The 20,528-nt window shown below is 46.7% G+C and overlaps 2 protein-coding genes across 10 annotated transcripts in view; one reads left to right on the top strand and one right to left on the bottom strand.

Annotated features, from left to right (window-relative positions):
• Kansl3 (KAT8 regulatory NSL complex subunit 3) overlaps window positions 1-16,513 on the bottom strand; it is a 49,187-nt gene extending 32,674 nt beyond the window's left edge. For 2 of the 9 annotated variants that reach the window (XM_046420113.2, XM_046420115.2), the window contains exons 1-7: window positions 16,364-16,513; window positions 15,718-15,859; window positions 15,042-15,296; window positions 13,296-13,357; window positions 7,262-7,495; window positions 6,012-6,276; window positions 1,938-2,108 (exon numbers count right to left, since the gene is read on the bottom strand). In XM_046420113.2, the coding sequence (XP_046276069.1) occupies window positions 1,938-2,108; window positions 6,012-6,226 (386 nt within the window). In that variant the 5' untranslated portion in view covers window positions 6,227-6,276; window positions 7,262-7,495; window positions 13,296-13,357; ... (1 more) ...; window positions 15,718-15,859; window positions 16,364-16,513. Of the gene's footprint in view, window positions 1-1,937; window positions 2,109-6,011; window positions 6,277-6,533; window positions 7,039-7,261; window positions 7,496-13,295; window positions 13,358-15,041; window positions 15,297-15,717; window positions 15,860-16,363 lie in introns of those variants that run through there. The other 7 variants (XM_046420119.2, XM_046420116.2, XM_058571390.1 and 4 more) reach the window with 6 other exon arrangements.
• Fer1l5 (fer-1 like family member 5) overlaps window positions 11,911-20,528 on the top strand; it is a 51,370-nt gene continuing 42,752 nt past the window's right edge. The window contains exons 1-7 of the mRNA XM_046420112.2: window positions 11,911-12,126; window positions 15,549-15,601; window positions 16,163-16,254; window positions 16,845-16,953; window positions 18,466-18,520; window positions 18,988-19,097; window positions 20,358-20,486. Of these exons, the coding sequence (XP_046276068.1) occupies window positions 12,042-12,126; window positions 15,549-15,601; window positions 16,163-16,254; window positions 16,845-16,953; window positions 18,466-18,520; window positions 18,988-19,097; window positions 20,358-20,486 (633 nt within the window). The 5' untranslated portion in view covers window positions 11,911-12,041. The remainder of the gene's footprint in view (window positions 12,127-15,548; window positions 15,602-16,162; window positions 16,255-16,844; window positions 16,954-18,465; window positions 18,521-18,987; window positions 19,098-20,357; window positions 20,487-20,528) is intronic.

The following is a 20,528-nucleotide window of genomic DNA, read 5'->3' as shown; positions in this document are numbered from 1 at the left end:
TAAAAGATATGAATGCAGATAGCCACTGGGAATATGCAAATTAAAATCCTTGAGTTGCTACTTTACGTACATTAGAATGATAATAATAATGCCGAAGATAAAAGGCAAATAATAAATGTTGGCAAGGATATGGGAAAATTATAATTTTCATTCACTGCTGGTATGAATGCAAAATGATACAGCCACTTGGGAAAACAGTCTGGCAGTCCCTCAGAAGTTACCTACAGAGTGACTATACACATGATCCAGCAATTTCACTTCTAGGTACTGAAAATATACATCCACACAAAACTTGTACAGTAGAGTGCTTGGCTAGCATGCATAAGGCCCTGGGTTCAATCCCCAGAATCACCCACACAGAAAGAAAATTGTATACAAATGTTCACAGCATCATTTTCATAATAGCCAAAGTGAAAATGACCTAAATGTCCATCAACAATCAGTGGACAAATAAAATGTGGGCTATCTAACCAATGGAATATCACTGGACAAAAAGGAATGACCTACATGCTCCTGCAAGCATGAGCCTTGGAAACGTCACACTAAGCACAAGCCAAAGACGCCATCCCGGAGAACACTGCAGTACACAATCCCACACACACCAAGGCCAGAACAGGCAAAATCTACGTCAGAGAGAACACTGGTGCCTCCCAGGGACCAGAGCGGTTGGGAGGAATGAGGAGTGACAACTAATGAGAATAGAGTTCTTCCTGAGGTGATGAAATAGCTCATCAAACTGACTAGGGTGTTGGAGGGCCAATTCTGAATTTACCCTAAAAAGCACTGGCTGTACACATTAAACAGGTGAATTACAGGGTGTGCAAATAAACCTCCAAAAAGTTGCTAGGTAAAAGATAAACATTTGCAAAATGAACACAGAAAAAGGGAAGAATGCCGAGTCTGCTGGAGGCAGAAAGAGGCAGGGAAACAAAACTAGCCAGCACACCCAGGAAAGTATGCCTGCAAAAATAGAGATTGCAAATCTTTTTTGTTTGTTTGAGAATAGTGGAGATTATACCCAAGGGCTCAGACATGCTAGGCAAGTACTCCAGTATTGAGCTGTAATCTCAACCCTTTCTTTCTTTTTAAATTTTGGGACGGGTCTAAATAGCCCTAGCTAGCCTCAAACTTGCAGTCCTCCTGACTCAGCCTCCCTGGCAGCTGGTATTACAGGCATGTACCACCACAGCCAGCTGCAAATCCATTTTTAAAGCCACTCAGACATCTGTTGGCTTTTCATGTGATTCCAAAACATTTTCACTATCCTAGCTATAGACCATAAAAATGTACGTTTATAGGAGTCTGGGTGACCCCTACATTATAACATAAGCTACAGAGATAGTTACACTTTATTCCACAAACTTTTTTTTTTTTTTTTTAAAGAGAGGCACAGTAGTGCACACCTGTAATCCCAGCAATTCAGGAGGCTGAGGCAGGAGGATCACATATTTGAGGCCAATCTCAGCAACTCAGTGAGACCCTGATTCCAACTTTTTTTAAGAGCTGGGCGTGTAGCTCAGTGGTAAAGTGCCCCTGGGTTCAATCCCCAGTACTGGGGGGAAAAATAAAGGAGAGAGAGAGAAGGTCTTGCCCAGGCTGGATTCAAACTCCTGGGCTCAAACAATTCTGCTTCAGCCTCCTGAGTGGCTGGGATTATGCTGAGCTCTCAGTAGACATTCTGCCTACTGTATGCTAGGAAATGCCCTAGTGTCACGAATGCTGAGATGGCTGAGATGCAGGCCCTGCTCTCAAGGAGCTCACAGCAGAGTGAACTGACAGTTATGAGGCAAGAATCAGGAGAATATTCCCATTTATGTTGCTACAATAAATGTTTCCATGAAATTTATGTGGTTTCCAATAAATGTTTCCATGAAGAGGATGATACAAAATAATTATAGGGTGGTGACATTAACCCATACTTCTGAGGAGTGGCCTACCTGTTGACATGCTCCTCCCAGTCCTCTGGTGGAGGAGGGGCATCTGCATCAGTCCTGGCAAAGATGACATGCCTTTCGCATTCATTCATCACGCTGCGCGCCTTCTGGTTGTCATAGAGTGGCATGGGAGTCGATGTGACTGTCTCCACATCTATTGGGACGTCTGATTCACTGTAAACAGGTGAGAAAATGGGACCAGGCCACAAATACTGCACATAATACCCGTGTTTAACAATCATCTGGCTACAGAAAAATGTCTCTTTAACAGACACTTTATATACTATACATGAGCACATTTATCTACAAGAAATTTTTTTTTTGATCCAAAGTCATCTTTCCCACATTCCTCTAGATCTCTGCATTCTCTGAAGGCACATAAAATCATTTTTAAGTGATTTTAAAAAGTAGCCTGTTGGTTACTTTTTTAAGAAAGACAAATAGTTAATTACGTAGATACATGTAATTATATATACAGAAGTTATAAGCCACATATGACTACCTAAATAAATTTAAATAAAATCAATTTAAAAATCTAGTTCCTACATGTATAAAGACATGAATTGATGTGAATATACTTTGTATACAACTAGATATGAAAAATTGTGCTCCATGAACTGTAATGCATTCCGCTATCATATATAAATTTTAAAAAATTAATAAAAAAGAAATCCAGTTCCTAATCACACCAGATACATTTCTCGTGCTCAGCACACTGGCCACCATATTGGACAACACAGGATTATAGCATTTCTATCATGCAGAGTTCTGCTGGACAGCAATGATCTGGAGTTTTAAATGATTCATATAAACTTTCCTTTTCATTAGTTAACTGGTAGTTAACTATATCTTGTAAAAGTCTATGATTCTCTAAGATCACCTGGTATGCAGACAGCTTAGCTATCTAACTCACTTTGTGTAGCACCTACCACAAAAATGAATATAAATGGATCTTTGAAGCATCTTTCACATTTTAGAATGATGCTAATGAAATTCTAGTGCCATGAGGGCCCTTCCCCAACTCATTAGGTACACTGCACAAACTGTGTCACCAGAAATACCATGCCAATCAATCTGATCTACTAGCTGTTTCCTCAATATCATATTAACTTTTTGACCTCTATGATCATATTGCATCCATTCCCAATGACTGGAATAGTCATGTCATTATGGAATGAAGTGAATAATTGTGCTACTAGATTTGGTAGTGGGCAAAGAGCGGATTATCTTCTCAGATCAGACACTGAGCTAACACTTGTGGACATGTGTGCCTCCAAGACTATTCTTGATTTCAGCATCCCAAACCTCTCCTCCCTCAGTCTTCACAATTCATGGCACCATCCAGCTACTCAAGCCAAAGATCTAGGAGGTATCCTAATTGAACCTTTTTCCTTTGTACTGTTCCCATCCCTTTCCAGGCTATCATGTCTAGCTCATCTCAGGCTACTGCAGTGGCCTTCTAGCTGGTCTTCTAAATCTCACTCTTACACCATAATCTACTTTTTAAAAATCCAAAGTGATCCTCTCAAAATATAAATTGGATCTCAAGCTTAAAATTCTTCAATGACTTCTTACCACTTAGAATCAATTGACACTGCCTCTGCCAACTTCTCTTTACCTCCCACTTAAAACCCACCTGCCACCATATTCTAGCCACAAAGGCCTAAAAAATAGTTCTTGCAATATGCCAAATTCCCATTTTCAGGGTATGTGTATGAAAACAGGATTTATATGAGGAAATAATTTTCTAACTACCAAAACAGCTAATTCTACAGAAACTTACTTTAAGCATACACTTATAATCTCAACTGCTAGTGAGGCTGAGGCAGGAGGATCACAATTTCAAGCCCAACCTGGGCAACTCAGGAAGACCCTGACTTAAAATTTTAAAAAGGGTTGGAGTTGTAACTCAGTGCTTGCCTATCATGTGCAAGGCTCTGGGTTCAATCCCCGGTATCTCAAAAAAAAAAAAAGTAATATAATGAGCTATGGACCCAGGAGTTAGTTTCAATGTTAGAAAGAAGCTTTACATAACAGAAAGGAAAAGATTTCAAATGCTATTTAAAGGAGCTTCTCTGTATGCCTTAGGACAGAGGAATCAGGATTACACTTCTGGTTCAGGGGTCCATGTCTGTAGACCCAGGCTGAGGAGTATCACTTGATCCCAGGATTTAGAGGTTAACTGGACAATGTAGAGATTCCCCTTTCATCAAAACAAAACCAAAAATAAACCAAAAACACAAAACAACCTGAATAAAATGTCAAGGAGGCCAGGTGCAGTGGCACACGCCTATAATCCCAGCAGCTCCTGAGGCTGAGGCAGAAGGATAGAAAGTTCAAAGCTAGCCTCAGCAAGGCCTTAAGCAACTTAGCAAGACACTGTCTCTAAATAAAATATAAAAAATGGTCTGTGGGGTGCTGGGGATGTGGCTCAAGTGATAGCGCGCTTGCCTGGCATGCACAGGGCGCTGGGTTCGATCCTCAGCACCATATAAAAATAAAAATAAAAAAAGATGTTGTGTCCACCAAAAACTAAAAACTAAATATTAAAAAAAAAAATTCTCTCTCTCTCTTTAAAAAAAAAAAAAAAAAAATGAGCTGGGGATGTGGTTCAGTGGTTAACTGCCCCTGGGTTCAATCTACAATACTAAAAAAATTTAAAAATAAAATTAAAAGATTGTGTTAGACTATTCCCTAATATCACAGATCCTATGTCCTATACAACAAAAAGTGCTAATATCATTGGGAAACAAATTAAAAACCACTGTTCTATGTGTAGGGTGTGAGGGTTGTAGCTCAATGGTAGAATGCTTGCCTAGCATAAAAATACCCTAGGTTCAATCCCCAGCACTGCAAAATAAAAATAAGAAAATTTAAAAAACACATCATGGTCCCCTAAGATTCAATGGTGGGGGTGAGATGGAATCTAAAGAAGCTCTCCCAACAAAACTGAAGTCTGTGCTTAAGGAAAGATTACAATTAGGTAAAATTAAAACAAATCTCCAAAAAGATTATAATTAAGGGCATAGTCTAATCATCAGAATTGAACATATCAATAAGTCTTAAAATGTAAGAAATCAGACTCCCTTAAAGATCAAAAGAATTGCCAAACAGGTTTATATAAGCCAAATGTAACTGTAGCTCCTATCAGGTAATAAATTTATGAAACTTCCTTATCCTATAACATAGGCTGGCTGAAAATACTAGACTAAGAAGGGTTTAGATTAAACCATGGAGTTCAGTAACAACCCAAACTGAGAAGGCAATGTCTTAGGAATTTGCTCCTAACCTGTGTGTGTGAGGCCAAGAAATGCAAAACAGCTACTGTTGCCACTATCAAGCAAACCAGAGCACTGCATCAAAGTGACACAGGTCTTACCCTGTATGACAATTATTTATTTATTTTTGGTACTGGGGCATTTAGTATTATTTTTGGTTTTTATTTCTTTTGGTATTGAACTCAGGGGTGCTTTACCACTGAGTACCTCCCAGCTCTTTTTATTCTGAGGCAGGGTCTTGCTAAATTTTGGAAGCTGGCCTGGAACTTGCTATCCTCCCAAGCTGCTGCAATTATAGGGATGTACCATCATACATGACCTGTGTGGCAATTTTTTTTTTTTTTTGGTACCAGGCATTGAACCCAGGAGTGCTTAGTCATTGAGCCATATCCCCCCCACCCCAGCCCTTTTTGTTTGTTTGTTTTGTTTTATTTAGAGACAGGGTCTTTCTAAGGCATGGGCCACCATGCCCAGATGTGTGTGGTAATCTTTTAAAATCAACTTCTTAGCATTCCTTTTCATCAATTTAATTCTCTTCAATTTCCTTTTCCCATACAAGGCTTATCTATGTGCAAAAGGGAGTCTGCTTTCCTTTACACATCTTGCTTTTCTAACTCTTCTTAGGAGATGTCTCCTGTGATAATGTCCAGATTTAGGCCTGATATTTTTATGCTGCTCAACCGAGATGCCCAAATTAAACATCCAACCTTCCCACACAACACCCCCCAATCATCCCCAAGAAAATTCTTACTGCCCAGTTCCGGCAGTACCAGCCTTTGGGAAAGAAGCCCAAACTCACATGGTATTCTCGTGCTGCCTCCGGGGAGTAACAAAGAGCATGCGGGTAGGGCGGGCACTACTGGCATCTGGGTGGGCACTCCATGGCTTGGCATAGCTATGGTCCAGAAAAACCAAGTCCAGTTCCCGTTCGTGCACTGAAAGCTGGAAGAGCAGTGAGGTGCCCATGCGACGAGCTGAAGTCTGGAAGTCCCTCTCCCCACCCCGGTGGGCCATGTCAGTAGAGGGGCAGCAAGTCAGAGCATGGGTATCTGCATGCTAGTCACCTGTGGCGAAAAGTTTCAGTTTAAGTCAATTCGAATATTCTAAATTTTTCCCAACCTAGACTATCTAACGTGCTTCTGTGACCGCTATCAGTCCCACTGCATATTATTCAGCACATCTTTGCCCACGCTGGGAGGGCTCCTGAAATTTCAGAGCCACCACCAAAAGGGTGATGGTGCCATGAGTCCCCCCCATACTCAATTTCTACAAAATTCCCGAACTGGGGCGCTGACTGCCTCCCTGGTCCACAAAGACCTACCCTGGGACAGACCCTGGAGTTACTACTCGGCCAGCACCACACTTTCCTACATGGGACGGAAGGATTCCGGCAAACTACAGGTATCACAAACACGAATTCCAAAAAGCTGAGGGTTTCTTGTTTCCATTCTCTAAAGCAAACGTGGGAGGAGCGGGCGGCTCGTGCAGCGCAACGTGGGCGGCCGGGGCTCCCTCTCCTCCTCCCGGGGTACGCTCAGGAAAAGTTTTACAGCGACTTCACGATACTCTTAAGTTTGGGGACTACAACGAGGCGCGCTCCCCGTAGCAGCCTGGGCCAGGGCGATGCCCCGGGAGCCCTTTCTCCCGGCCCGGGTGGAGCCCCCCGCAAAAAGCCCGGGGCTCCAGCACCCTCCGAGGTTCCCGCCACTGAATCGCGAGACGGCTCCTCCCGGAGGCAGAGCATGTGATCCCAGGGAACGGCCGCGACTGAGGCTCCGGGGCCCAAGCGACTTAGCCAAGGTCGCCGCGGGTTCGCGACGAGGAGGAGCCGCCCGGCCCCCGCCTCCCGCTCCCCCGGCGGCCGGGTGCCGGCGTCACCGCCGCCCCGGCTCCGCACGCCCGGCCCGGCCCGCCCCGACCTCCGGCCCCCGACTCCCGCAGGCCGGGGTACCCCAGCGGCCTTCGCCAAGGCCCCTGCCGCCCCGCCCGCGGCCGCACTGGCGGCCCCCTCGGCCCGCCGCCCCCGCCGCGAACGAGCCTGCGTCTCACCCGCAGTCGTCGGGCCGCGCGCTCGCCCGGGCCGGGCCCCAGCGCGCGTGCGCGCTACCGCCTCCGTGTCCTGGCGCTGCAGCACCGCGCAAAACGCGGAAACGGATCGTGGCCCGGCAAGGGAGGGACGGTGAGCGGCAAAGTCCGGAATGGATTCAGCTCCAGCGACTCAGTGCGCAATAGCGGAGCCGTGAACGCGCGCGCATCTCCGAGGTAGAAATTTCCACCGCCTGCCTGTTCAACAAGGAAGGCCAGCACAAAGGATGAGTTCAACTCTGACTGACCCCACTAACTGCCACCCCCTCCGCAATTGCTCCCTTTCTCTGAGCCCACAGACCCAGAGGCAGGGCTGGGAGGGCGTGCACCAGACTCACCTCCACCAGAGCAGCCCCCTAGGATTGACTCTTTAGGAATGTGCTTGTTAACTCTTTATGTCCTATATAGGATTGACTACTGGGGACCTAATGGGATTTATTAGTGAGCTGGGGGTGAAGTTCAGAGGTATGAGCAAGGCTCTGGGCTCTATCCCCAGCGGGGCCAAAAATGTTAAAAATGTTTTATTCATTAAGAATTTTCTCATAACAGAAGAAACAGCCACAGTAAAAATAATAAATTAATTTTAAAATGAATTAATTTAAAAATAATTCGTGAACCAAAAATTGTTTCAAAAAATAAAGTCTATTAAATGTAATTAACAAGGGGTTGGGTGTAGCTCACTGGTAGAGCACTTGCCTGGCATGATTAAGGTCCTGGGTTAAATCCCTAACATTGCACAATAAATCAATAGCAAAACAAAGCGTTTATGCAGAGTTTTTCTGGATGTTGTTGGTCCTTCCACGTGATATAGAGGGGAGTCAGGACCAGGGTTTTAAGAATAAAGAGAAGGTAGCTGGAGGAGTTTGAGAATGTGGGTGGAATCTCAGCTCCAATATCCAACTCCCAAACTCTAAGTAGGATCCCAGGAGACAAGACTTCAGCCTTCCCTCAACTCTAAATGAGCAAATGCTGAGAGGATAAGCCAGGTCATGCAGTCACCTGTCAAGAACACAAATAGATTTCAAGATGGTAATTACCATGCAGGAACACCCAGCCCTTAAGAGTGTTCTAGAAGAAAGATTTCCCATTGAGGTGTTTGAGAGGCATCTAGAAGGGGAAGTCATTGAAGCTGAGTGCTGAAGTACCAGGCCTTGCAGAGAGGTATTGGAAAGCCTGGAGAGGGCCCAGGCAGAGGGGACAAAGGAGCAAATACAGCCTGACACCATTTTCTTTTTTTTTCCTTTTTTTTTTTTTTTTTTTTTTAGAGGAGAGGGGGGGGGGAGAGAGAGAGAGAGAGAGAGAGAGAATTTATTTATTTTTTTTTTAGTTTTTCGGCGGACACATCTTTGTTTGTATGTGGTGCTGAGGATCGAACCCGGGCCGCACGCATGCCAGACGAGCGCGCTACCGCTTGAGCCACATCCCGAGCCCTGACACCATTTTCTTTAGCCCACACATCATTACTTTCTTTCCTTTGTGTGTGTGTGTGTGTGTGTGTGTGTGTGTGGTGCTGGGGATTGAACCCAGGGCCTGTGGGGCAAGCACAGTTCTATTCAATTGCAAACTTTTTTTTTTGGTACTGTGGGTTTAGCCCAGGGACCCTCTACCACTGAGCTACATCAAGACAGGGTCTCACTAAGCTGCCTAGGCTGGCCATGAACTTACAGTCCTCCTGCTTCAGCCTCCCGAATCACTGTAATTACACACACGTGCCACTGCACCTTGCTCAGTTGCAAACATTTAACACTTGGAATATTTTGTATAAAAGCCCAGATTTCCAATTCTCTTGAAAAATGAGAGGCTGTGACAGCACTAGACAGGCCTGGGGTCTGAACATGCCCTCACTCTAGCCATGGCACTCCACCTCCTTGACCTCTGTGGCATTTGACTCATCATCCACCCACACACACCAGCCTCAGCCAGGACTTAAATGCAAGATCCCCAGCATCATGCCCCATTCTCCAGGAGGCTTAGCATGTCTTGAGATGGGTGATGGCCATGAGTGTTGGGGACAGGATTGGGAAACTATGGGAGTGCTGATGGCACACCTGTTCCTGTCTCTGGGCAGGTTACAGCATCAAGTGTGAGTACTCAGCATATAAGGAGGGCGTCCTCAAAGAGGAGCTGCTCCTAGCCTGCGAGGATGGCATGGGTGCCTGTGTGCTGGTGACAGTACAGGCACGTGTTATGGGTGAGTGTGAGGCACAGATCTGGTTGGAAGGGAGTAGATACAAGATTGGCCTTGGGATCCTTGTCCAGTCTGGGGTCCCAACTTCTAGGCTCAGGCCCTCCCAGCACCCCACACCTGATCCCTGGGGGACAGAGGACTCTTTGGGGTGGGGTCAGGGCACAGTGGACACACCAACTTGCATGCCTGCTTTGCAGACCGACATCATGGCACACCCATGCTACTGGATGGTGTCAGGTGCGTGGGTGCAGAGCTGGAGTGATGTGGCTTCCTCAGCCTTTCCCCAGGTGGGTGAAGGGGTGGTGTTGGGGCCTCACCCACCCGTGTCACCTCTGCCTTCATTCTCCCACTACCCTGCCTCTCCTGCCTTCTCCTCTCCCACTTCCTCCTCTCCGTATGCCTCAGTCTCCTACCAGAAGAAATGGGTTGAGCCCCCAAGGAAGCTATCTAAGGAGGGAAGGGGAGATCCTGGGGTGGGTTCTACCCACTCTCCACCCCAAACCAGGTGGGCTCCAGTCAGGGTCTGGGAGAGGACTGAGTGGCTCTGTGACACGAAGGCCCATTACTACTGCTGCTGCTGCTGCTGCTGCCTGGGTGCCTCAGCCACCTCTCCCACTCCTCCCTCTTCCCCTCGGCTACCCCTGTGAGTAGGAGGGAGGTGCAGTTCCCAGCCCCTACCCCTCAGGGCTGTGTTACTTGGTTTTTAAATGACTGGTTGGGATAGAACCCATAAGAAATAAAAACTTCAGTGGATAAAAAAAATAATAATAATAATAAATAAAAGTTAAACAAACTAGAACAATAATCTCAAAGCCCATCAATTAATGAATGGATAACAAAATGTGACACATTCATATAATGGATTTACCCAACCAAAAAAAGGGATGATATTCTGACTCATCCTACAACACCGATAAATGTTGAAAACACTACGTCTAAAGTGAACTTTACCCATGCTTTCCTCTGGGGAAAGCAGTTTATTGAATTTTAGGAGCTCATTCTATAAAACCAAATAACCTTTTGGATATTAAATATGTTGTAAATGTTTTCCCTACTTTGGTATTTGTCTTTCAGCTTTAAAGCATATTTTCCGCATAGGACTTTTTAGTTTTAGCCAAATAATGTCAGCCTTTTCTTCTGCAGGGATCTTTGGTGTTATGCTTAGTTTGGAAAATCATTAACAAAGCAAAAAAAAAAAAAAAAAAAAGAAAGCATTGCATTGTGTTTAGAGTTCAAGAAAAACTACCAGAGCATACTTTTTCCTTTTACATCTGCTGCACTAGAAAATAATTGAGCAAACATTCAGCTTTCAGTCTTTGAATGCCACGCCTCTTTCAGAATGCATAATAATAGTATGCTTATTATGCTATTAGTCCTTGATTTTCCTAACCTTTTCTCTTTTAAAATATTCATTAGTTATAATGTACACTTTTAAAATATTGATTCCTCACCCTGACCATTGATTGGATCAGAAGTAACTTATACAATGTTTGAAGCCAACCCAGAAAAGGCCTTACCTAATAGGGACAACAGGAGCAAATGACCCAGCTCCATCCTCACACAAAGACCTAAAGAGCAGCAATGACAGCCACCAGTTCTGTGGTGGCTTAGCAGGATGTGGTGGTGCACACACCTGTAATCCCAATGGCTCAGGAGGCTGAGGCAGGAGAATCATGAGTTCAAGGCTAGTCTCATCAATTTAGCTATGCAACTTAGCGAGACCCTGTCTCTAAATATAATATTAAAAAAAAAAACACAAAGACAGGGTGCTGGGGATGTGGCTCAATGATTAAGTGCCTCTGGGTTCAATCCCTGGTTCAAAAAAAAAAGCTGATTTCCCTCTCTTGAAGAACTCATGTCCAAACTTAGGTTTCCTTTAGAAAAAAGGTCTAAATCTTTTGCTTCTCCATGAGGAAGAACTCCCCCTGAGATCTCAAAAAGACAGTCCTTGAGTTTTCAAGCCTTTTCTCTGATGGCCTCACTTCCCCCAGGCCCAGTCCAAGGGATAGAACCCAGGACTTCACACACGCTAGGCATTCCCAGCCTTTTGTTTTTTTGAGACAGAGTTTTGACTCAATTGCCCAGGGTGGCCTTGAACTTGCAGTCCTCCTGCCTCAGCCTCCTAGGCAACTGGGATTTACAGGTGTGTGCCACTATCTTAGCCCTGATGGCCTCATTTCTTTTAGCTTCTCATCTAAATTATTCACTGATTCACCCCAGACCACTTGTTTATACAGAGAAAACATTTCTCATATGCCTAATCGTCAAGTCAAAAGTACAGCAAGAATAGGAAGAAAGGGAAAGGAAAGAGGGAATGTCAAAGCAGACAGATTACTTTGTTGATGGAGGCTCAGTCCCTTAAGCCACTCACTTGATAGGTACTCTGTTACTCTACCCTCTCCTATTTCCAGAGATTCTTCCCCAGAACCAAGAACTCTCCACCTCTGTGACATCCCCTTTGTTGCTAAGTTCCACTCACCCCAGAGGGATCAAGGCACCCCAAGAAGGAAGCTGTAGTGCTAAAGAAGAAAGGAGAGGAAGACAGAGGTATCCAAGATGCTGCGGCTTTTTGTGGGGTCTGCCAAGATTGAACCACCCCTAACTCCACCGCCCAAACCCTGCCTGACCGTTTACTTCAGAGGTGAGAGCCAGGGTCCAGAGGGAAAGAGGAGCCCCAAGAGGCCACATGCATTCAGTGAAAAAAATACATTTATTGGTATCTTACTATGTAAAAGGTACGCTAGGTGATGCATGATGAGATGGACCCTGTCCAGCACCTTCAAAAGCTGGGGATATAGTTCAGTGGTAGAACTCTTGCCTAGTAACTAGAGCTCTGGGTTTGATCCCCAGCGCTGCAAAACAAAACAAAACAAAACAAAACAAAACAAAAAAACCCTGGTGTGTTAGCACACACCTATAATCCCAGCAGCTTGGGAGGCTGAGGAAGGAGGGTCACAAGTTCAAAACCAGCTTCAGCAATTTAGCAAGGCCCTGTCTCAAAATTTAAAAAATAATAAATAAATAGGGCTGAGGATATAGCTCAGTGGTTACGCACCTCTGGGTTCAATCCTAAGTACAAAAAAAAAAAAAAAAAAATCAACCAAACCAAAAAACCCTGTCACCTTTCTTGCCATTATTTCTTTCATTAGGACTTCTCTGCCTAGTTTTTCCAGGGAACAGTTATGGGAAAGGAAGAAGAGTAATACTTTTCAACTTTCTTCCAAGAACTAGGGCTGTGGCACTGGGGTTGTGGCTCAGAGGTAGAGTGCTTGCCTCACACATGCAAGGCCCTGGGTTCAATCCTTAGCGCTACATAAAAATAAATAAAATAAAGTTATTGTGTACAACTACAAAAAAATAAATATTTTAAATTAAAAAAAAAAGAACCAGGGCTGTGCCATAAACTGAGGTTCAAAGAAAGAAAGATAAGCTGGGCGTTGTGATGCATGCCTATAATCTCAGCTACTCAGAAGGCTGAGGCAGGAGGATCACAAGTTCAAAACCAGCCTCAGCAATTTAGCAAGGCTCTAAGCAATTTAGAGACCCTGTCTCAAAATAAAAAAAAAAATAAACAGAGCTGGGGATGTGGCTTATGGTTAAGCACCCCTGGGTTCAATCCCTGGATCAAAAAAAAGGACTGGGGGTATAGCTTGGTGGCAGAGCACTTGCCCAGAATGCACCAAGCCCTAGGTTTGACTCTAGCCCCACAAAAAAAAAAAAAGAAAAAGAAAAAAATATATACAGGAAGATGTGTGTAGGTTATAGGAAAATACTACACCATTGTATATAGGGATTTGAGAATCCACTGACCTGGATATCCATAGGAGGTCCCAGAACCAACTTCCCAGGATACTTAGGGACAACAGTAGTTCCTAGAAAAGCAAAGAATGAAATTCCTTTAATATTTTTTTTTCTGGTCTGTAAACCATGCTTGTTGAACATGACAATATTCAGAGACCAATACTTGGTACCATGGACTCACAAAGGATGCTGTATCCAGTGTACAGGTTCATAGAGGTGTTCAGGGGGTTCAATACTATTTGCCCTGATTGGTTAATTTTAGAATTAGCCAGGCAGAGACTTGCAGCTCCTCTCCCTGACTGGAGCCCTCTCCCCCATCATATCACAAAGGCACCATTCTCATCCTTCTAGAAATATATCTAACAAAAATGCTGAAAACCACTGGGCATGGTGTTGCATGCCTGTAATCCCAGCGACTCAGGAGGCTGAGACAGGAGGATCGAAAGTTCAAAGCCAGCCTCAGCAAAAAGCGAGGTGCTAAGCAATGTAGTGAGACCCTGTATCTACATAAAATTCAAAATAGGGCTGGGGATGTGGCTCAGTGGTTGAGTGCTTCTGAGTTCAATCTCTGATACCGAAAAAAAAAAAGCCTATGGGCTGAGGATGTGGCTCAAGTGGTAGCGCGCTCGCCTGGCATGTGTGCGGCCCAGGTTCGATCCTCAGCACCACATACAAACAAAGATGTTGTGTCCGCCAAAAACTAAAATAAATAAATATCAAAAATTTAAAAAAAAAAAAAAAAAAAAAAAAGCCTATAACCCAGAACCCTGGGTTCACTCATAGATATACCCACAAACTTTATAAGTTCCTATTTGTTCTTTTTTTTTTTTTTTTGGTACCAGGAATTGAAACCATGGGCACTTAACCACTGAGCCACATCCCAACCCCTTTTTTATTTATATATTTTATTTTGAGACAGGGTCTCCCTAAGTTGCTTACGGCTCTCTAAATTACTGAGCCTGGCTTTGAACTCGTGATCCTCCTGCTTCAGCCTCCCAAGCAGCTCAGATTATAGGTGTGCACCACTATGCCCAGTCCTATTTATATTCAATGTTTGGTTTGGTACTGGGAATTGAATCCAGGGGTGCTTAACCACTGAATCACATCCTCAGCCCTTTTTATATTGTATTTAGAGACAGGACTCACTGAGTTACTAAGGGCCTTGCTAAGTTGCTGAGGCTGGCCTTGAACTCACAATCCTCCTGCCTCAGCCTTCCAAGCTGCTGGGATTACAGGCCTGCGCCACCACACCTGGCTATGTTTGCTATTTTATTCTTTTCATCCTGTCCTTCTCAGCATCTTCCCTGCATACCACCCAGTTCCCTGCACCCCTGGCTCATAGAAACACACACATACACACACACACACATTCACATTCTTTCCTTAAGAAGATGCTCAAAGTAACTTACCATTTTAAAAATTATTTTGCAGGATTATTGACTGTCTTCAATTAAGAAATTTCTGGGGGAGAGGGATTTTAGTGGGTAAAGAGCATTCAGCCCATTACAGATGTCTCAGGATGTCTTAGGGTGCTCTAACCTTTGCCCTGATTATAAATAAACCATGAGGGGCTGGGGTGGTGGCTCAACGGTAGGGCACTTGCCTCACATTAGGGCACTTGCCTCACACATGTGGTGTGCGGGGTTCAATCCTCAGCACCACATAAAAATAAATAAATAAAGGTACTGTGTCCGTCTACAACTAAAAATAAATAAAATAAACCTTGAATCTCCGTGCATAACAACGAAAGTTTACCTCTTACTCACACCAAGTCCTGTGTGGATGGTGCTGGTCAGGGGGGGTCTCTTGCATGGCAGGATCCAGTGGGGGATCAGCTGCTTGTCCCTTGTGGGTGTGAAATCACCACTCTGCAGGTGGCCATAGGGTGAGGGGGAGAGGAGAATGGAGACTCACGTGCAGATTTTGGGAGCCCGGCCTGGCAGTTGTGAATATGGCTCTTGTACCCAATTGACCAGAATGAGCCACACTGGCCCACTTGACTGGAAGACGCTGGGAATGAAGGATTTAGGAAGAAAATGAAAGGGACAAAGCATTTTCTGTCATACAGGGTGATAAAGTGAGAAATTTCTAAACATCCTCCCCTGCCTCCTGCCAAAAAAAAAAAAACACAATCAATGCCCTCTCACACTTGCAGAAGTAGATGGGAAAAGTCCTTACAACGTACTATGTCCCTTGACCCCATCAAGCCCAGACATTGAAATATTTCCTACGACCAATGCTGGCCCTTTGGTGTCTCTGCAGATATGAAGAAAAGAACTCATGTGGCAGAAGGGAATGACCCCATATGGAATGAGGTAGACACCCAGGGCAAGCCCAGAAGAGGAATCACTCACTGACCCCAATGGCAAGGGGACAATGGTGGGGTCCAGGCAGGTGCTTAGAGGCCTGGGGAGCAGACAGGGAGCCTCACCGGCTTTCCCGAGGCCGAGGCATCTCCAATCTGACAAGGTTATATTCCCACGGCTTTCTTAGTGCTTCTTCCCAGCTCTGGGGTTGACCATGGTGTGGCCCATCCACTGATCCAACCAATCCACAGATGTGTGTCTAGAAGTCTGACGCAGAGACAAGGATCCCCGTGTAGGACACCCGTGTCCTCTTCCATCCATTCTTGCTGCCCCTCCCCCAAGCTCCTGAACTCCTAACACAGCTTTCCAGATCAAGCCAAGGAACCCAGATGGGACACCCTATCCTTTGGGCAAGACAGCAAATGCCATCTCAGGAAATTAGACACGAGGGAAGATCCAAGTTTTCGGGAAATATGGTAGCAGCCCCTGTCCCCAGCCTTTCCTCACTTCTTAGGAGGATGTGATGGGGAGGGCAAAGGAAGGACACTGACCTCTCCATGCCCTCCACAGGCCCTAGTATGGTACCTCTGGAATCGCCCCCTGGAAAAAGACTCCTTCCTGCAAATCATCCTTCGGGACATGACCCCATCAAAGAAAGAAAGGTGAGGGGGGGAGAGCGAGAGAGCGAGAGAGAGAGAGTGAGCGAGAGAGAGAGAGAGAGAGGTGGAGCCTGGCTCCCTGACCAGAGCAGCAGCAGCAGATCCATCTCACCTCTCACACTCATTCTGCTGCAAGGACGGAGCTCACTTCAGCCAGTCAGGGAGGAAAGCGGGTGGGGCCTGGAACAAGTTGTTTAGGATGAGAACTTGGGCTTCCAGCAACAGTTCTGGCCTTCTGAAGCTACGGGCCTCCCCTTCCTTCTTCTCTCTGGCTAAATAAAGCCTGGCTTCCTAACAAGGTCCCTTCTAATGCCCAACCCAGAGTGACAACCCCTTGGGAGTGACCTTATGGCAGTTCAGAGAATCTGATTGGCTCAGCTTCAGTCAGGTGCCCACTCTTAGTCCAATCAGCAGTTACTTGCATTGGGAGCCCCAGAGTGAGGAGAGCCCTGCGCCTTCTGGTGGATCCCCTGTTTCCCTGGGTGGTTCTTCAGTTCCTGAGAGAAAACCATCCCAGCTAAGGCCTTTCCTACAACAGAGGAGACCACCCTGTCCCCTGGTTTGGATCTCACCCCTGCTCCTTCCTTCCCCAGGTTCATTGGTTTGGCCACTGTACTGCTCAAGTCATTGGAGAAAAAATCCCGTGAGGTCCTTTTTGTGAAGGACCTGGTCCTGCTCAACCATTCCATGGAGCCCACAGATGTGAGTCAGGCCCAGGAAGGCCACGGCAGGGCAGCTCGGGGGAATTGGAGCAGCTGGTAGAGCTGAGCTTCTGAACTCCAGCAGGGAGCCCACTGCCATTGTCTGCCGACTCCCCCACCCTGCCATCCACCTGGCAGCTCCCCTTCCATCTATCCATTGAGAAAGATCAATAGATTGTCCTGAGAGTTAGCACTGGGATGAAAAATTGAGTTGATTTTTTTTATTAGGGGAGGGGTTACCGGGGATTGACCTCAGGGGCACTGGACCACTGAGCCACATCCCCAGCCCTATTTTGAATTTTATTTAGAGACAGGGTCTCATTGAATTGCTTAGCACCTCGCCATTGCTGGGGCTGGCTTTGAACTCGCTATCCTCCTGCCTCAGCCTCCTGAGCCACTGGAATTACAGGGGTGCACCACCACCGTGCCCAGCCAAAATTGAGTTTTAGCAGACACTTGAAGGCAACAGGGGAGTGGGAAAGCTTTTTAGTGGGGAAATGGTAGGCTCTGAGTGTGCCTGAGTGAAGATGTTACATGGAAACCAGAGACTGGCTAACTAGAATCCCAGCATTCTCTGTGATTGGTTTGGGGAGCCTATTTCTCTACTTGGTCCTAAGTTGTGAACAGGGACAAAAATTAGGGCAACTGTCAGGTTGTTTTTCATCCAGTCCTGGCCATTAGAGGCTGGTGGTCATTGACTGGCGGTCATTGACTGGCTTCCTGGATTGTTGTTAGAGATAGGAGTCTGACTTCCTACAAGTTGGACTTCATGAAGGCTGCCTTCCTGGGCTGGTTGCTGTAGATAATGGATTAGTCGCCTGGGTAGGTTGCTGCAGATTATGGTCAGAGTTTTATTTTTATGTGTAATGTGGCCTCATCTATTTGTATATTATGTCTCTCAGAAAAGCATTCCTTTTTCCAGTGGGCAGGAAAAGAAGGAAACCCAGGCAGGGGCCTCAGTGTGTGGGGAAGAGGCAAGTTCATGGAGGGGGGCTGCCTATACTTTCAGCATGTATTTGGGGGAGAAGGTGAGGTGGCAGAGCTGAAGCAGGGGGTGGCCAAGTTAAAGGGCCCTGTGGTCTGCACTGCTGAGTGGTGGCTTTCCTCTGATGGCTCAGGGCCCTTGGGGAGGTGAGCAAGCCATCTTGGTGATGGTGTAAAGCCAGTTGGGTGGCGAGGTCCTCTGGAAGCAGGAGGTCAGTTAGGAGGTCTTTGTAGGAGGTCAGAGATGCTAAGCTAGGGGGAGAGATGGTTCCTGATGGGCGCCCCGTCACCTCTCCCTCTCCTCACCACCTTCTTGCTGCCATTGCCACCACTGTGTGGCTCCTTTATTCTCCCAGAGCCCTCCACTGCTCTCTCCTCTCCAGTTTATGTCTTCCCTGCACCCCGACTGCGCAAGGTTTGGCCCCATATCAGGGGCATCGTCACTCCCCTCCAGAGGATTGGCTGTGAGCCTGGCCAGCCTGGGAGTGTTCGAGGGTCTGGATGACAAGCCCCTGCCTTTGCTTTGCAGTGCACTGTCAACCTACAGGTGTTCCATATGACCCAAGAGGACTTTGAGAGGACAGGTTTGTCCTTCCCCGGGGCTTCTCCCAGCATAGCTAGATGGGCTTTTTGGAACCTTTGACACCCAACCCTTGAGGCTTTCAGAAGGATTGTGATCAGGTTAGGGTCCCTGGAAGCCATACAGATCTAGTGGTCGCATCCCCAGACATCTGGCGAAGGCCATCTGTCTCCTCGTGTGTCCACTTGTCATCTTCAAACAAAGGCCCAGCCTTCAGTGGGCATAGGGGGTACAAGGATGGCCATTTCCAAGAGCCCCCATTGTGAAGAGTTGGGTCCAGGGATCACAGTTACTGAGGGTGGGAGGGGTCCCTGGAAATGTTCTGGGGAGCACATGTGCCCCTATTAAGGAGTCTTGGCCATGTTTTTAGTCAGTGGCTGGTCATGGGGGGGGGCAGAGTGATGAAAGAGGGAAATGGCTCTGTGCCCCCTGAGCTCCAGCCTCCACGCCCTCCCTGGACTGCTTCTCTAGAAAAGGAAGACGTCTTGGGCATAACTATGAAAGAGGCGGCCCGTCAGAAGCTGATGGTTCCTGGCGCCACCACACCAGTGGTCCTGTCCTCAAAGCCTCAACACTTTCAGGTGAGGACTCCCCAGGTTGAAAGTCCATGTGACCCACTGACATCTTCACCATGCCCCTCAGCCATCCCCTCCCCTTCACAAGGTCATGGTCAGACCCAGCTTCAGGTCCTTAGAACCTCATCACATCCCCTGCTCCTCCAGGGGCCTTTCTAGGAATGTCTGCCTGTGGCTGGGACTGGAGCAGATCTGGTGAGGCAGTAGGAGGGGCCCAGTGTGCGCCCCACAGGCCCCCATAGATGCTGGGAGGCAGAGGGCATGGACCCGCCCTTCCAAGTCTGTGGATTGTTGGCTAAACCAGTGAGAATCCTACAAGGTCAAATCAAACTGTGCGGGGTGGTGGTGGGGGGGAGGCTGAGCAGGGTGTGAGGGGGCGCAGGGCAAGGTCTGCAGATGCCATGTGAATTCCAGAAGCCCATCCATGCCTCACTAACCCCACTCTGATCCATAGCCTGCGGCCCAACATTGCTGCCAGGGTTCTGCCTGTTTCCAGCATGCCACCTGCCCAGGAGGTCCGAACTTGACTTTTCCCCTCTTCCCACATTCAGGTCATGGCCAAATCCTAGCTCTTCCTGTCACCCATTGCCCCACTTCTCCCTTTCCATGCCCATTCCCTGCATGGCGCATGACTATCACTTCCCTGAACCGCACCGACAGATAGCCTCCTCCTGAACCCCCAAACATGGCTCTCTCCTACCTGTTCTTTTTTTTAAAAAAAACAAAACAAAACAGTTTTTTTTTTTTTTGAGAGAGAGAGAGAGAAATTTTTAATATTTATTTTTCAGTTTTCAGCGGACACAACATCTTTGTTTGTATGTGGTGCTGAGGATTGAACCCAGACTGCACGCATGCCAGGCGAGCGTGCTACTGCTTGAGCCACATCCCCAGCCCCTCCTACCTGTTCTTTATTTGCTTTCTGAACCCAGCACCTTGTATATGCTAGGAAACTACTCAACCGCTGAGCTGTACTCCTAACCCTCCCTGTGTATTTTAGTTATCATGGTCTTTCAAAGATGTCTGATCATCATGTCATACACCTGCTTAAAAAAAATCCCAGTGTCCTGGGACAAAACCTAAGTGACCTGGGACCTTGCTAACCCAAGGCTGCTTCGAGTTCAGCTGCTCCTAGCCTTTCCCCTTGGAGTCTCTCTCTATCCATAGTACCTGAAATGCTGCTTATCACAACAACTGAAAGAAGAGTCCCTGTAGGGGAAGGGGAGCCTGGGCCCCCAGCATCTCTCTCCTGTGTGCTTTCCTCTATAGGTGCGGGTGAAGGTGTTTGAAGGGCGACAGCTCATGGGCAACAACATCAAGGCCACAACAAAGGTGACCATTGCGGGCCACCAGCATAACACACGGGTGAAGATGGGAAACAACCCTTTCTTCAATGAGGTAGGCTGAGCGGGGCAGGTCAGGCAATTGGGCCAGGCAGGG

This window comes from Marmota monax, unplaced genomic scaffold (genome assembly GCF_021218885.2).
Source record: "Marmota monax isolate L192 unplaced genomic scaffold, Marmota_monax_Labrador192_F-V1.1 WCK01_AAM20220418_F8-fsc00178, whole genome shotgun sequence".
NCBI classification, from domain to species: Eukaryota; Metazoa; Chordata; class Mammalia; order Rodentia; family Sciuridae; genus Marmota; species Marmota monax.
The sequence above is the reverse complement of the archived record's forward strand: the minus strand, read 5'-3'. Positions and strand labels throughout refer to the sequence as shown.